The sequence below is a fragment of the Pagrus pagrus genome (assembly GCF_965226575.1).
Source record: "Pagrus pagrus genome assembly, chromosome: 21".
NCBI classification, from domain to species: domain Eukaryota; kingdom Metazoa; phylum Chordata; class Actinopteri; order Spariformes; family Sparidae; genus Pagrus; species Pagrus pagrus.
This window is the reverse complement of record NC_140208.1, coordinates 17918264-17934751: the sequence shown is the minus strand read 5'-3', so window position 1 is coordinate 17934751 and position 16488 is coordinate 17918264. Positions and strand designations below refer to the sequence as shown.

The 16488-nt window shown below is 42.5% G+C and overlaps 1 protein-coding gene across 2 annotated transcripts; it reads left to right on the top strand.

The window, feature by feature from the left end:
- The first annotated feature begins 89 nt into the window (after nucleotides 1–89).
- zc3h7bb (zinc finger CCCH-type containing 7Bb) lies at nucleotides 90–15606 on the top strand. 2 transcript variants are annotated; one of them, XM_084343019.1, is made up of 21 exons: nucleotides 90–406; nucleotides 1268–1329; nucleotides 1427–1463; nucleotides 1707–1904; nucleotides 3122–3280; nucleotides 3589–3729; nucleotides 3813–3855; nucleotides 3958–4199; nucleotides 4354–4636; nucleotides 5166–5224; nucleotides 5391–5490; nucleotides 5746–5907; nucleotides 6025–6230; nucleotides 6322–6422; nucleotides 6563–6744; nucleotides 6833–6912; nucleotides 7163–7437; nucleotides 7670–7775; nucleotides 8742–8850; nucleotides 9269–9402; nucleotides 11001–15606. In XM_084343019.1, the coding sequence occupies exons 2-21, from the start codon at nucleotides 1271–1273 to the stop codon at nucleotides 11034–11036; spliced, it is 2712 nt and encodes a 903-aa protein (XP_084199145.1). In that variant the 5' UTR covers nucleotides 90–406; nucleotides 1268–1270; the 3' UTR covers nucleotides 11037–15606. The 2 variants fall into 2 exon arrangements, with proteins under 2 accessions (XP_084199145.1, XP_084199146.1); XM_084343020.1 differs by lacking the exon at nucleotides 90–406 and adding an exon at nucleotides 422–707.
- Nucleotides 15607–16488: the final 882 nt, after the last annotated feature.

Here is a 16488-nt window from a genome sequence, read left to right as displayed (position 1 = left end):
ATAAAGGAGTATTTTCACACTATGGTACTACTACTTTTAAAAGGAAAGGATACTTCCCACACCTCTGGAGAAGACCGCAGCACATCTGGAGAAGAGTCAGCCCAGCCTACACAGTGACAGTTTCTGCTGCCCTCTCGTGGACACACTTCTCTTTGAAACTTGTTGCGATCTGCACTGGCCGATGGACACAGCTAGCAGTTAGCTAGCCAGCTAACGTTAGCCAGGCAGTATCTAGCAGAAGTCGTAGCGCAGAGAAACTCGTGCTCCGTCCACATACCAATGACAGGGACACTAAACACACAAATATGCGCCGGGATAGAGACTGATATTTGGCTGGCTGCTTTTTCCTTTCTTTATCGCCAACGCTCTGTGAAGCTATCTCTGTTCTGAAAAAACTTAACTCTCGGTGAGTTGCCGTGCTATGTGAGAGCTTTAGCTGTTAGCTGGGGCTCTACTAGTAAATCAAGTTAGCCAACTTACCTGGTAGCTAGTTAATCCTGGGTTTGTATGCATTGTAGCCACATATGTCAGCTAAACAATCAGTCTTTGTAAACAGTCAAATCAACGATATAATGCGTGTGACTTCGAAGGGAGGCAAATATTTTTTGAAAGCCATTTTCGTTTCTTTAACGCTAGCTAAGCTAAGTTGGTGATTAGCATTCAGACTGAGTGAGCGTGTAGCGTTAGCCGGCTAATCCTACACACCGGTGGGTAAATTCATGTAGCATTAAACACACTTACGCTATTAACAGCCAACCAGATGCAAGTTGTGTATTTTGCATGCATTACTGTTGGTGTAAAGTTAGCGTTTGGTTGGAGTTGACAGTCTGTAAGCCTGCAAATGACACGCTAACGCTAGCTAAGGCTATCATTTCCTCAACATTATTGCTGCCTGCGCTTAAAATCTGAACCTAATGTTCACGTTCAGATGCCTCCTGCCAACAAAATCTGCATTTTTTTGCGTCAGATGTGTCGTGGACTACTGTCATCTTTAAATTGCCAACTGGGTTACGTTAACCAGTAGCCGGCTTCACCGTTAGCTGTCCCCGCTGTTTATTTACGCAAGTCCGATGGTTGCATGGTGTGATGTAGTGGCAGGCCTTTGCTTGTGTAGGACGACTACAAGTAGTTAACAGGTTTTGCAAACGTTATTAATAATTGCTGAACATAACATTATCCACCAGGAGACTAGAGGGGTAGGTGGATTATCTGTGCTAAAAGTGGAGATTCAAACTGTTGCGAGTCAATCCTGTCGTTATGCCCTCAGGCTATGGATCCTGATCGACAGAAACGAAGAGAGGAAATTCAGAAAGCAATGAGCTTCATCCAGTAAGTTAACAAATCATATGGGATTTTAATGTCTACTTTACAGCCACTTGTACTGTCTGTGGAGACGACTGACAGCCTTCTTATGTACTGTCCACAGGTCATCATTGCCCTTCCCAGAGCCAGAGAGTTATGAGGTTTGCATCGATCCTTCTTATTCTCACAGATGATGTCCTTTAACCCCCAAACTATGTGAACATGAGCTCAGCCTTGTCATTTATCTTGTCCTCAATCTTTTTCTCTCTTGCTTCTTTTGTTCCCCTCTTTCTCTTTCTGACCATCTCATATTACCTTCCCGTTATTTTTGATGTCACCCTCTCCCTCCCTCTACCATCCTCATTATTAAATCTCTCTGACCTCCCTCTACACGTTCCCATCAGGCATTTCTGACCCAGTTGGTGTGTAACTTGTTGGACGAGGGCAACGCTTGCTTTCGGGATGGGGACTGGCGCCAGGCGAGCCAGCAGTACGGGGAGGGGATCAGTGTTGCCCGTTACGCTCAGGCCGAGGCCCTCGTCATCCCCCACGAGCTGCTGGAGAGCCTGTATGTCAACAGGGCTGCTGCCTTCTACCAGACGGTGAGAGAGGGATGGAAGAGGGGATGTGTGGCTTGCAGATGCTCATGTGGACAAGTTGCAAACGTAGTAGGGTAGCACTGCAACTACTGATCATTATTATTAGTATTATTTATTAATATTGTCAAGATACATTGATTAATTGTTGATAAAATGTAAATAAATACATTTGTAAGTGAGAAAATGCTCATTACAATTTCCCAGAGCCCAAAGTGACGTCTTCAAATGACTTCTTTTGTCCAACTTACAGGCCAAAACCCAAAGAGTTAATTTTCTACCACGAATGAGAAGGAAAAGCAGCAAATTCATACGATTAAGAGGCTGGAACCAGCAAATGTTTGACTGAATGACTGAAACAGTTTATCGCTGATCGAAAAAGTTGGCAACTAGTAGTTACAGCTGTACAGTAGGAAACGTTAATCAGTTCGACTTATTATTGATCAATTGCTGGTTAACCAACAAAGTAAACAGTTTTTAAATTTTGGTGCAAATTATAGTATTGTGACTCACTGGTTGTAGGTTGCTGTTTTCAAAATCCCAGTCACAACATCAGACAACAACTGCTGAAACTGGCAAGTGAATCTAACACTAACCTGGTCGCTAATGTTATGAACCTAAACAAGCCAGAAGCTCTTACCCTGACTTTTGTGGGGTAATAGCCATTTTAATCCCAGGGCGCTCCTCCCCAAGTGCAAAACAAGTTTCCCCTGATGCTATTATGCAGGCAGGGGCACCCTCGCTGCGTCCTAGGTTTAGCACGGCCAAGATGATTGGGATTGTTTAAAATAAATGTAATCAAGCCAGAATTACCAGAATGACAATTGGTGTAACAAAACCTTTCTCCATCGCTGACGGATGGCTGGAGAAAGGTCGGGTTATGTGAGACTGCGGTTGGGGCAAGGAGCCAAAATCTTTTTCTGACAGAAAACAGCAGTTTTAATGGGAAATGCTATAATTAGAGACACAATATCTGTGATAGTGTTGGGGTGAACTATAGGCTTTTAGTCTGTGAATGTGGTCTCATTTGTGGTTGTTGTATCAAAGTATCGTTACCAGTTTGACAGTTGTGTATGGATGTATCCCTTTTACCAGCAGGAAAGTCTTGCAGATCCGGTTTTCCTTTTGCATAAGACTCGTTGTTCCTGTAAACAACACATTACCTCCAAACCCCTTTGTACTCATCTTACTGTGTATCTCTTTTTGATTTTTTTTTGTCTCAGAGGGAGTACGAGCGGGGCATTCAGGACTGTGACAGTGCACTGTGTGTGTCCGAGGGCAGTCGTCGGGCTTTGTACCGCAAAGCGCTCTGTCTGAGGGAGTTGGGACGACTAAGAGAGGCCTATGAGTGTGGAACCAAATGTCTCCTCACAGCACCACATGTATGTCATCAACAGTAAACAAAATGTCAAAAGATCGATGCAAATAAATTACTTTTTCCTAAATCATCTTGATGTTGTTAGAAATTACCTCTCAGTATTTCCGCCGGGGAAATTAGTTAGAGTAGATAGTAAGCGCTTTAGCAGAAATTTGGCATAGAACCATGAATCTCAGTGTCAGTTTACATATTGGGTCATGGATATGATTTATTTGATAACTTGGACTACAATGTGTTTCTCATAGTTTACTTTTAAGCGAGTGAAACTTGTGTTTGGTAAGTGGGGTCTTGTTTTTGCGATCCATCTTCCAGGACAGGCAGGTGAGTGAACTGGCCCAGGATCTGGCCAATAAACTGGGTCTGAAGGTCCGTAAAGCTTACGTCAGCCCGCAGACAGAGTCAACATCCACAGACGGGGAGGGTCATGGGGAGTCTTCCCCACCCACAGGAGAGGTAGGTGCTGCTGTTGCAGTGCAAAGTTACATACTTGGTGACTGAACGAGAAGCTAATCCTGTCTTGTGTTTTTTCTCTTCAGATGTCCTCCAATGGGCTGGAGTCTCTGGGTGACATTGGACCAGGTATGACAATCCTCCAACTGTTGTTCTGCTCCTACCCAGACTGCCATCTGTTGCCCATGTACATTCCCTTCTCTACATTGCTTTTTTTTTCATCCTCCTCAGCCGACCTGTCAAATGCGCAGTGCATACCTGCTCCTTTGGCCACACCCATCCCAGTCAGTGATGACCCGGCGACCCCTGTGGTGAGCCCCTGCACTGACCTGTCAGAGAGCCCCAGCAGCCAGGCCCTGCCTCCGATGCCGTACTCTGTCCCTGTGTCGGAGCACATGGAGGATTGCAGCAGCAGTGTCATCAAGGACGAGCTCGACAATCTGCTGGAGTGCATTCCCAAGAAAGTTAGTGAGGTGAGTGAGTGATGTGCTCATTTATTTCAGCACATCAGTTGGTCTTTTGTTGTTGGTAATCTGTAAAAATTAGCAGGGCACATGTGTGTTTTTAGTGACTTTAATTGGTAGGCCCTCTTCATGAAGTAATCCTTGCCACTGTCTTCTGGTCCAGAATCCAGTCCAGGGTGCTATCCCAACCAACCTCCCCAACACAGCAGTGGGTCTCCGGCCTCCGTACTCCCCGAGCCTGCCGGCCCCGTCACCTCAGCTTCCCCCAGCCTTCTTCAGCACCTCCATCAATGACATGGCCCCTCTGGAGCCTTACTCGCCGCTGGGCCAGCGGGACCAGGGCTCCACCCAGGCGCAGGACGCACTGGGAGGCTTCCCCAGCGATGGAGAAGGGAAGGGAGTCGCTGCTGGCGGGCTGGACTCATTGTCTGAGTACACTCTCCCTGGTAAGTAACGAGTTAAAGTCTCAAGATGTTCTCGAGAAAAGTGTTGCGCTTACTTGTGTTGTCATGTTGGTTGAATTGGATGGCAGAGAGATGCGTATAATGTTAGACATTTTAAATCCAATCAATAATATATTGTTTGTGAGTTAACAGCACAATAACTTGATGTACTCCATATAATTATTTAAAGTTACTTAGAGCACCTTATGTTTTCTGCTCAAGTGTATGCCTAGACGCTGACTTTTAGCTAAGCACACAGTATTGTTGTTAAAAGCAAAGATTAGCATGCCAGCTCATTATATAAAACATCTACATGTAACTGAATGCTGGTTTAAAGACACACAAGACCATCGCAGTTTGTCTTGTTGTATCATTTTGATCCAGTCATCCAGTCTTAGCTTGCTCGTCCTCAGTTACCAGAGCACAGGTCCTAAAGAGCTGTCTCTAACCTGAGACGTGCGTCAGCAGAAGACAGTGAGTCAGCATCATGACAATATGTCTGACATCAGTGTCCTTGTGTCTTGGTCTTCAGGGGGACGAGTGTGTCACAGCTTCATCCCTGGAATGCGCAACCACAGTGCTGCACATGCAGTGAGTAACAAACACACACTCATAAACATAAACAGTGTCTCATTAGTTTAACTTGCATCATGTCTTGCAGGGCAAACTGCTTTTTTTAAATTAACAATTTCTGATAGGCCACTAAGTAGCCATTGTGTTTAACGTCATATCTCCATGTCCGCTTCGTCTTCCTCAGAATGGTCCAGCAGGGACCAACCTGTCTCTGCTCTCCAGGAATCCTCTGGCAGCCACACATGAGTTTCGGCAGGCTTGTCATGCCTGTTACAGCCGAATAGGTTTGTTCAAGTTGCCGACTTCTGACTCAGTTTGTATTTCTTGCCTTTGAGCAGCGTGTCTTTTTCTTCATTTTTGTCAATTGTTCATGATGGGATGTTGCAGCATTGCCATCTCCTTTGGTACACCAGCTGGGTTTCTTATATTTGAAATATCAAAGTCCTGTTTGTGGATGTATGTTAAAGTCCTAAAAAAATCTAGCCGCTGCTTGTTTTACAGTGTAATTTAAGCATCTCCTTCCTCCTTTTTCCCCTCAGGTCCACGAGTGATGGACTACAAGTATCAGCCAGAGGCAGCACACCGCTGCAAGAGGGATGTGCTGCTGTGCCGCCTCAAAAACACAGATGATCCCACGTGGAAGAGGATCCGGCCACGGCCTGCACGTAACAACTTTCTGGGGGCATTTGTACTCTGTAAAGGTATGTAAATATGTCAATAAAATACCTGAATGTATGTTAAAGGAGGGAAAATCAATTTGGGAAATGTCAAAAAAATTGTTTATATTCTGTTTAAGTCTCTTTCCCTGGGTTCCACAGAGGTGCAGGAGCGTCAGGAGTGCCAGTATGGGGAGAACTGTACGTTCGCTTACTGCCAGGAGGAGATTGATGTGTGGACCCAGGAGAGGAAGGGCGCGCTGAGCCGAGAGCTGCTGTTTGATCCGCTGGGCAGCACAGAGAGAAGAGCACTCAGTGTCACCAGACTGCTGCAGCTCCACATGGGCATGTTCATGTTCCTCTGTGAGGTGAGGCCACAGTCTGTGTTTCTCTTGTTCTTTTTTGACCTCTTTAGACCAGCACTGTTTGAGCACCGGCATCCCTGTCCTCTTTTAACAGGAATGTTTTGACAGTAAGCCTCGCATCATCAGCAAACGCAGCAAAGAAAACTTAGCAGTGTGCTCAAACCTCACAGCTCGACACCCGTTCGACGACAACAAGTGAGTGTGATGAGTTGTGTCTTGATTTTGCTGACAAAAGTGTTCAAAGTTGTATTAGAAGTGTGATGAAACACATAAGATAAATACAATCAAAATGAATTTTTTGTTGCTTAACGATTCCACAACTCTATGCGTTGCAGGTGCCTGGTGCACGTGGTGAGGTCAGCCAATGTGCGCTACAGTAAGGTGCGTCCCCTGCACCCTCTCTGCCAGTTTGATGTCTGTCGCCACGAGGTTCGCTACGGCTGCCAGCGTGAGGACAGCTGCTCCTTTGCTCACTCCGTTATAGAGCTCAAATGCTGGGTCCTGCAGCAGGATACTGGTAGGTGTAACACTCACATCAGGTGTCTTTTCAAGCGATGAAACATTGAAGGTTTTTACATGACTTTGCTCACTATTATCTGCTTTAGGTATCACCCATGAAGAGATGGTGCAGGAGTCCAAGAGACACTGGCAGAGGCTGGAGCAGAACGCACAGAAGCAGCAGAAGGTGAGGCAGGAAAGGGCAGTCAGACATTTAGATATCTGCCACTGTTTTTTGAGAGCGAGGTCACACCTACAGTTTCATTCAGAGTCAGAGGATAGATTTACTCACAAGCTGCTTATTTGTTAGACGGACTTCTGTTACAACTTTAAGGCTCATGTATACCTCAAACAAAATACAATGTTACGTTTTCTCAGACGGTTGAACAGCTGTCTCATACAGTCCATCTTATTCCTCTTTTTCTGTGTGTTTTCAGCCTATCCACATCCCACATCCGAGCAGCAGCAGCATACCTCCAGGAGGAGTAGGGGGGATGGGGGGTGGGGTCGGAGGAGTAGGGGGAGACGGCATCGGTGGGGGCGGTGTGAGCCCAGTGGGTGGGATGGGGGTAGGAGGGTTAGGAGCGATGGCAGGAAGAGGACGCCCACTTAACCTGAAAATGAAGTTTGTGTGCGGTCAGTGCTGGAGGGAAGGACAGGTCAACGAGCCCGATAAGAACCTCAAGTACTGCACTGCTAAAGCACGGCACAGGTGAGGCCTATATCTCACACAACAATACGACACCATGTGATCTCTGCTCAAATCTCATCCTGGGGCTGATGATCTGTGTTGCAGTTTACATACAGCTGACTTGTATTTGTGTATTCAGGGCACATTATCATCTGCTTGTCATATCACTGGTTAGTATAGTAGCGAGAGTTAAACACCAAACTCTTTGTTTTTTTTCTCTGTTTGAATTCCTGTCGGCTCTGTGTCTCCCCAGCTGGACGAAGGAGCGCCGGGTCCTGCTAGTGAAATCATTTGAGAAGAAGAAGTGGGTTGTTGTTCGGCCTCTGCCCTTCTCCCGCACCTATCCACAGCAATACGACGTAAGTTCTTCCTTTTTCCTTTGGTCCTTATACCAGGGTTCGTACAGTCATGAGTCAGAAGTCTGGAAAATGCTCAAATTTAACCGTTATGTTTTCAAGGTTTATGAAAAGGATTGAAGTGGAATATAATGCTTGATTTTCAAAGACATAATCACTCAGGTAAACCAACGATCAACGAAACATAAAGTCCAACTTAATATGAAAAGCTGGTAGAAAAACGGTAGGAAGTGACAGTATGGATTTGCTGTGAGTATAAAGTAATTCTTTAAACTTTATTTTTCGCCATTGCATTTGTACTAACAGTGTAGATGATAAAGGATAAAGTCTCCGAATGTCTTGAAATTTGGTTCATATACATTATATACAGTGCTTAAATTTCATTTAGAAAAACTCTACGAACCTTGTCATACACTCCTTTCTGTTCTCCGCCCCTCCACATCGCTCACGTGCAGAGTACAGCTGACTCTGTTCTTGCCTCGGGGGAAAGCTCGTGCTGTTGTTGTAAAACGCCTTACCCCTGCGTCTTATTATTCTGTAGCTGCCGATGTGTCTTTGACTGTGTTTTCATGTCGACACTGTCAATTGTAGGATTACCACATTCTAGTGATTCTAGTGACACAAATGACACTTTGTGTGAGTTGAAATCTTTGTTAGTGAGGATGCTAACTGGACATGTGTGTACAGGAAAAGTTTTAGATCTTTTACGTCAACTTGTGAAAAATTGGAGCAAAAACAAAACTGTATTGTAAGTTTATATTTTTGTTGTGTGTATTTACCCGACTCACTGGCAACAGGAATTACAACACTAGTTTTCTGACGCACTTAATCATGGCCTATAATTGACATAAACACCAACAAAGTGACATTTTCATAGTGAAGAGGGGTAAGTTGGCTAATTAGATCCAACAGTTGCAATGCTGTTGGCATCACTCCTTAACTCTTTACTTTTGCCTGTTTCTCATCCAGATGTGCGTGCATGTGATGAAGCAGAAGAAGTGCCACTATATCGGGAATTGCTCATTTGCTCACAGTCTGGAGGAGAGGGACGTCTGGACGTACATGAAGAACAACAGCTGTAAGCTCCTGGTTCATGCATTCTGAGATCAGCGCATTACAGCTTTTAAATCTAAAAGTGGTTTGGTAAAGAAAAGGCGGTGTGTGATGTGTTCTTCACACGTTCAGATCTAGATTAAACCGTCATGGTACACATCAGATTTGAATTTATAATTGAATAGTTTTTTTATTTGAATGTAATAATGTATATAAAAATAGAAGATTAGTTATGGTCTTTTTAAAAATTATTTTCTGCCTTTTTGTCGATTACTAATCATGGGCTCTGGTCCGTCTATCTCCTTTTTCTCACCACCATGATGAATTGATTTTTGAAGTGCCTCCCCTGCTCCACTCCCACTGATTGCTGTTCTGCGTAAACATACTCCATTCAAGTTTACAGAGTTCGTCTTCTCTGTGTCTCGTCCTTTTTACCTCTGCAGTGAGAGACATGCAACAGATGTACGAACTGTGGCTCCAGCTCACTAATCAGAGTAGACGCACAGATAGCTCCGCTGTGACCCCGCCCCCAGAGGACAAGCAGGTCACCATAACAGCAGATTACACCGAAAGTATGGTGAGTGGTTATAACTCGATCATTAACTGTTACACCTGCCTGGCCTTCTTTTCAGTGGTCTGAGTATCAAGAAAAAATGGAAGAGAAGATGTTGATATATAGTAATGTATTGTATTCTGCCTTGTAACCTCAGTGGTTAGTGGAAACTAAATATGATTTGTTGCTTGTATTGTTACAGCACAGAATTTAAAGGATAAGTACCGTTTTTTACAACCTGGACCTTTTTTCTAGCAAAAGATATGGTCATTTACTCACCCAGATAACTTTGGTGTCATTCGGCGTCGTTCGGACGAAATTAGATCCAGTGTAGCGCCGATATATCCATATATTGGGAGAGACGGGGCAGCGACACACAGCCTCTATATAACGCATTATCTGCCACGAAACTAGTTAATTTCACTAATATTTTGTTATGAAATGCTAGCGCTATTAGCCTCTGAGTCCGGGCTCGTCCGTTATCAACATCCGGGGTCAAACTAGCAGTAGCAGCTACAGGTAAACAAGGCGCGCTGTCGCGGGTGCGCGCGCAGCTCAGAGACGACATCTTCCAGGTCAGAGGTAGTAGATCAGCCTACAGACCCCGGATGTTGACAATAGACGAGCCCGGACTCAGAGGCTAATAGCGCTAGCATTTCATAACAAAATATTGATGAAATGAACTAGTTTCGTGGCAGATAATGTGTTATATAGAGGCTGTGTGTCGATGCCCCGTTACTCCCATTATATGGATATATCGCCGCTACACTGGATCTAATTTCGTCCGAACGACGCCGAATGACACCAAAGTTATCTGGGTGAGTAAATGACCATATATTTTGCCAGAAATAAGGTCCAGGTTGTAAAAAACGGTACTTATCCTTTAATTAAGGACTTCAAGGCGATTCTGGAGAAAGATAGTTGATCGCTGAATCTCATTCCCAATTCCCGACGCTAAGGGTTAGAATTTTTCCAACCCAAAGCCTTGGTATTTCACGACCCGTGAATGAGATTCACTACCTTCTAAGGTTGAAACAAGTAAGCTAGCTGCTACAGGAACTTAAGTAGTTGAAACTAAATTTAAAAAATGACATTCAATGCACCAAAAATACTGTTACAATAAATGTAGTCTTTAGTGCTTTATAAACTGTGACACAAAGTAATTTTTTGTTTTAATTTGCTTCTGTATTTATTTACTTTTGTATTAATTCCCCTATTTATTCACTTTCCCACTTAACTTTCAGTGCAATGTATACATTTTTAAAGTGCTTTATTTTCCCTTTGCCTTTTCCCTCTATTTATTTCCCCAAACCAATTTATTCATGTGCTTCTGCTTCACTCCCATTGCACTGGCCAGGTTCACTATTTATTAATTTATTGAGTCATTCATTGATTAATTTATTCATGATTTTGGCAGTTAGCGTCCTCCATACTTTAAAATTAAAGGCTGAAAATACAAAGTCATAAAAGAACAGACATTTGTAGACTGAGCCCTCTTTATGAAAGGTTTGGAGACCTGTGCATGTTAGTTTATAGGAACTGACTGACATGTCTGCCTGCTCAAGTCAACATGATTGTCAGCAAGTGCGAGAGATTAGCTTTGTCCATGTGTTTTGTTTCAGGGAGGCCAGCGGTTGTCAGACGGGGACGATCTCTGAGTGACGCTGAATGCGTGGAGGCAGCCAATCGCCGGTGAGCTGCAGACAGACGGAGAGACGGGCCTGCCATACCAGCTACAACTGAATAGTCTGTCATCTCGCCGGTCTGACCTCCTCTAGCATCTAGCCAGCAGTGTGAGAGCAGATTGGCACGCAACAAAATGGTTGACCCCATCACCATATACAGACACACACGAACATGCAAACACACAGCACATAATACACAAATCACAGGCACTGATAAACACAAAGAGAAGGATTTGTAAGTGACAATACAGGATTTGGCTTTAGCGTCATGCTGCAGTTACACACAGCACCTTTAGGTTCCCCCTCAGCAGATTATACCGCAGAAATTCCACAGACAACTAGTTTTGCTCTGACTAAGATAAACACCTAGTATTCCCTAGTGCTCTTTGGACTGAGTATCTCTCTTTTTTGCTTTCATTTTTTATTTTTTAGATCCTCGCAGCACTGACACAATTCTTGGATGGGCGCGCTGGTCGCAGCTCTTACATTTTGCTTGGTGATAGCTCAGAACTGAATTGAAGCTTGGCACTCACATGCTTTAAAGTTTAAATTAGAACTTTGGAGTGCCAACAGTACCAAGCCCTCAGTGCTGTCGATGGCTAACTAGACTGAAGAAAGTATGAAGAATTGCAAAGTGGATCTCGGTGGACACAACCAAATCCCACTCTACTTCCTTCATGATAATAGAGCAAGAGGGTCAAAATAACTTTCAAGAGATTGATGATTTTGAGCATTTCTTTTCTTTTTCCAAGGGGAGTTGTGCTTCCTTGTTATATTGTCTGCCATATTGGTAGAATGCTATGAATGTAATGCCTGCACGGGCCTTTAAAACTAGGAGATTAGTCATTTAAAATGTTGCTGTGGTTGTGGAATGTAATGCAAGTATATTTACAAGCCCAGAAACCAACTTGTGTAACGCGACAGTTTTCCCCCTCCCCCCTCCTTACCAATATAAAAAGGCCCCTTGATAGCTGGTTATGAAATCACACCAGCCGATCCTGCAGGGGACGAACACAGGCATGCACACACACTCACATATTAACCTTGTAGTTAGCTGTCAAGATGAATCAAAGCGTGCGTGAATGTCAGCTCCTCTCAGGTTGACACAAACAGAGGACAAAAAAGGTAAAGTGATCACCTGTGGCTTAAGTAAACATGGTTAATGGCTCAGAGCAATTGTTGCCAAAGCAACCGATCACATCATGTACTTCAAACTGTATTGGAAGGCAGCTGACAGAGAAGTGACTGCAGAACACATACAGATCTCTGGCTAGAGCTGCTCGCAGCATTAGATCAGTTCAGACTGCAGATGCCCATTAATAAATAATGACCTCACTTGGACTGAAGAACAGTGAAAATACTGATCATGCAGAAATCTTCAGTTGAGAGTTTTGTAATAATGAAATGAAATGAAATGTGCAGATGATAGATAATTTAAAGAGTGAAAAGCTGAGATGAAATGTTTTATGCAAGAATTGAAGATCATTATTAAGAATGTATTTTTCTATAGTTTATTGTGAGAATATTTAAGATAATTTGAAAGTAAGGGCAAGTTGCCACTTCTTCAGTTGAACTGGGGTCATTATTTCACTGAAAAACCAATCATGCCCCCGCAGCCTTCAAATGGAAACCTGTGTTCCTCATATGTATCCAAGTGTTCTCTTCCTGAAAGCTAACGGCAGCCCCTAAGATTAACTCTTTCATTACGGGACACCTGCTAGCTTTAGACAGGGAAACGATTCGCACCGCATATTGTGCCTATAAACACATCAACATGTGACACGAACACACATGCGCACACACACACAGACACGCAGAGGCAGGATATCTGTTGCCACCTTGTTCTAGCCTTTTAATGTAGACAGAGACACTATGGAGGTATGTCTATATTCAAGATGCATATACACACATATTATACATATTTACAAATAATGGTATACTACTAATGATAATTGATAACTTAGCGGTTAAGCTTAATAAATATATAACCTGAAAACCTGTATTGATTACATAGAAGAACTTCTTGTTATTGAGGTATTGCTATATGACATGTATCGCTGAACTAGATGACTATAGTGAATTTTTTTTTTTTTAATGATTCTTTTTATTTTGTAATTTTTCCTTCTGTGTGGGTTGTTCCAGACAGGGCTGTATGCAGATAAGATTGATTTAAGTTTCAGGCTGAATGTGTCAAAATGGATAACTGAGGGTTCGATCTTTACACTGAGAGCAGAGGGCTAGGGCTAATCAAATAAGTTGACCTTTTTTTGGTCTTTATTCACAAGTGCAGCAGCCAATCTGGATGTATAGAATATGGAGATGTTGCTGTTCTGCAGTGTGTAGAATAAAATTCAGAGGAGCTGCTCTTTATATTTCAACTATTCATCTAATTTCTGTCCAGACTGACCTCAGCTCAATGTATGAAATCACTTATTGGCTTAAATTCCCAAAATACCAAAGAACATTAAAGTTAATTGGAGCAAAGTGTGGGTTTGGATCAGTGGATAAAGAGAAAAAAATGTGTCCTAATTATCCAGCTCCTAAAAACTGACTGAGGTGGGCAGCCTGGGTTAAGCCAAAAACGCAGCTCTCAGGTCAGTTTTGCTGGTCACTCAGCAGCCATTTTGGGAATTATTGATAACGAGCCCTCATCTGGAACAGCCCAGGTATTAGCTTCTTTGAGGGATCGTATTACTACTACTCCTAGTATTATGATGAATATGATGACGATAATGATTGCTATCTATTGACTATTTCTATTTCTTCTCTATATGCTATTGATATATGTATGTTAATTGCAATGTATAACTCTCTTTATATATGTATCCATGTATGAATATAATAATTGACAGTAAATATGCGCCTGTGTATGCAGCCGTGCACAGCTCTGTCTGGGAGGCAGTGAGCAGAAAACGTGCAGCTTCTGATAGTTCATGTAAGACTCTTGAGTTTTTAATCCTACAGGTGGTGATGTCAGTTATCACGGCTGTAGGCTGTCTGTAGTACAAGACATTTTACACAGTACGATTTAGACCTGCTATTTATTAATGTTGTCTGAGCTCTGTTTGTCGGCCTTAGGATTGTTTGGGCGCTGGTCAAAGGAGATTAAGAGATAGATGATGTGTTAAAGTTTACAGTTTAAATACTGTTAGCTGTCTCCCTGTTTGAAGTGTTGATCCTACCAACAGAGCTCGCTGCTCACTGCCTGTGCTGTGCGTTTTTGTTTAAATGGATTTACCAGGCTAAGACAGATCTGGAAGCAAGAGCATACATAGTAGCCTATATACTCCCGTATAGCGCCTTATTCGATATACTACACCTATAAGATGATACATACCCCTATTGTATAATCCTGCTTACTATATACAGTATATGATACCTGATACCTATTATAATATTTAGACACCCTTATAAGGTAATTTAGATAAGAGATGGTGGAGCTGTTTTTTTCTGTGGCTGTGGAAGAGTTTGCTGTGGTCAGTTATGTATTCCCATCTTGTTTTTCAGGGTGTTAGGAGAGTGCCACACACTCAAATGCTCTTTATCATTCGATTGTTTGCAAAGCAGCTGGGATGGAAAATTAACATCAGCCACTTGCCAAAGCTTGTTAAAATTAGTTTGGTCTGAAAAAGCTGACGCTTGTAAAAAAAACCTGCAAGATGGAGATTCATTTTAAAAGTGGAGAAAAAATGTTCATTGATGTTTGAATTGCTGCGACTAAAGACAGTTAATTAAAGTAGAGCATTTGAGGGGAGGCTCCTCTTCCGTTGTTGGAGAACGGCCAGTATTGATGATATAACTGACACGCACAGAAAACAAAAGAAAACAGTGGATAGCTGTGCTGCATGTTCTGTGTGTGTGTGTGTGTGTTGTTAAACGCAGGCGAATCATGGCACAAACTAAAAGACAGACAGGTTCTGCTGCTTCATCTGTACATGCAACAAGTGTCACATAGTCATTTCACTACAATGGCCTGATAAAAACTCTGTTTGCACATTGTTGAAGATGAGGAAACCAGTCTGTGAGTCCTGAAGTCGGTTGGCAAAGGACTTAAACCCTGGTGGCAAATCACTGTTTGATTCTCGTAATGATAAAACATGTTGCACATTGATAACAGATGTCCTCAGATGTGGAAGAAATTTGGCATTGCGTCTTCCTGGTCTTGTAACCAACCTTAATGTAAACATGAAAACAAGACCATTTCACTTCGAAACACACCTTACAGAATAAGTATTTGTCATATGCGCAACATTTACGGTTTGTTAAAAGACGAGGGCAATCTAAGATCACGGTCCAAATTACATCACTGTTGTCCTTGAAAGGTTATGATCATGTATTAATTGTCTTGGCTTTGATCTTTATCTCAAAGTGTCCGAGCTCTTCAGGCTGGCTGCAGCACCATGCACCTCCACCATGTATAGACTCTCCATCAATAGCTGTTTCCTAAAAGTCAGCTGACTTAAAGATTATCTTTACCTGTTCTCTGACAAGAGTGGCATTTGTCTTAATCTAACCTGATTAAAAGTCTGGTTGTTACACCCTGCAGCAGTTTGATTAAATGACATGGTATTTAGCTGTAAGACAGGTTTGTTAGCTCAAATGTTCATGTGACACACCCTGCCTTTTGTCCTCCCGATACAGTTTGTGTCATTTGATTCCCAGTGCCAGCACACACCTACACAGCCACACAAAAATCTTAATTTATCGATTTTCAATCAGTTAGAAATTATTGGTTATTTGACTTGTTTGCAACAACTCGGATGAAGAAACCAGGGTTGTAAGAAGTGGAAAAAACAAGGCCTCTTTTTGTACTGTATTTTTACATTTCGTTGTTTTATGCTTTGTTTTATCTTCTTGACTTTGTTTTCTCTTTTCTCCTCCCTGGTTGGAAAGTTCATGATCACACAAGTGGACCAAATCTCTTGAAAACATTTAATAAACGGACTGTTTTAGAAAAAAAATAAATGTGTCATGTATTTATCGACGCTCACAATTCACATTATGATCACAGGACCCTGACATGACGTGTTGCTGATATTATTACAGTAGTTATTCATCCTGAGTTTAGTTCATAAATGCTTGTGATTCTGACCACTCACACATGTCCAAAAGCTTGTTTTAAGTTGGTATATATGGAAGATTTCAGTTCAGTTTACAGATCCTTAAATTTCATGGTAAGTAGGTGGTAATTACCTTGTAACATATTTGAAATGTCTTTAGATTTAACCCCAAATTACCACAGTAATTACCTCAACATGATTGAATTAATAATGTTCTGCTATTTTCCTACCGGCAGATGGTAAATAGCTGGTAATTTATCTAAATACCTTTCAAGGAAACTTCCACCTAGTTTCTGCCCAACTTCTCCAAGTCAGTAAATTGAAGTACATCTTTTAACATTTACATTTTTCCAAATTTGCCAAAT

What these genes read in the sequence shown, in the direction of transcription:
- zc3h7bb (XM_084343019.1), top strand. Translation starts at nt 1,271, where the DNA reads ATGGATCCTGATCGACAGAAACGAAGAGAGGAAATTCAGAAAGCAATG. An exon ending in CCTATCCACAGCAATACGAC is followed by an intron (nt 7,776 to 8,741) that starts GTAAGTTCTTCC and finishes TTTCTCATCCAG; the next exon opens with ATGTGCGTGCATGTGATGAA. An exon ending in CAGATTACACCGAAAGTATG is followed by an intron (nt 9,403 to 11,000) that starts GTGAGTGGTTAT and finishes GTTTTGTTTCAG; the next exon opens with GGAGGCCAGCGGTTGTCAGA.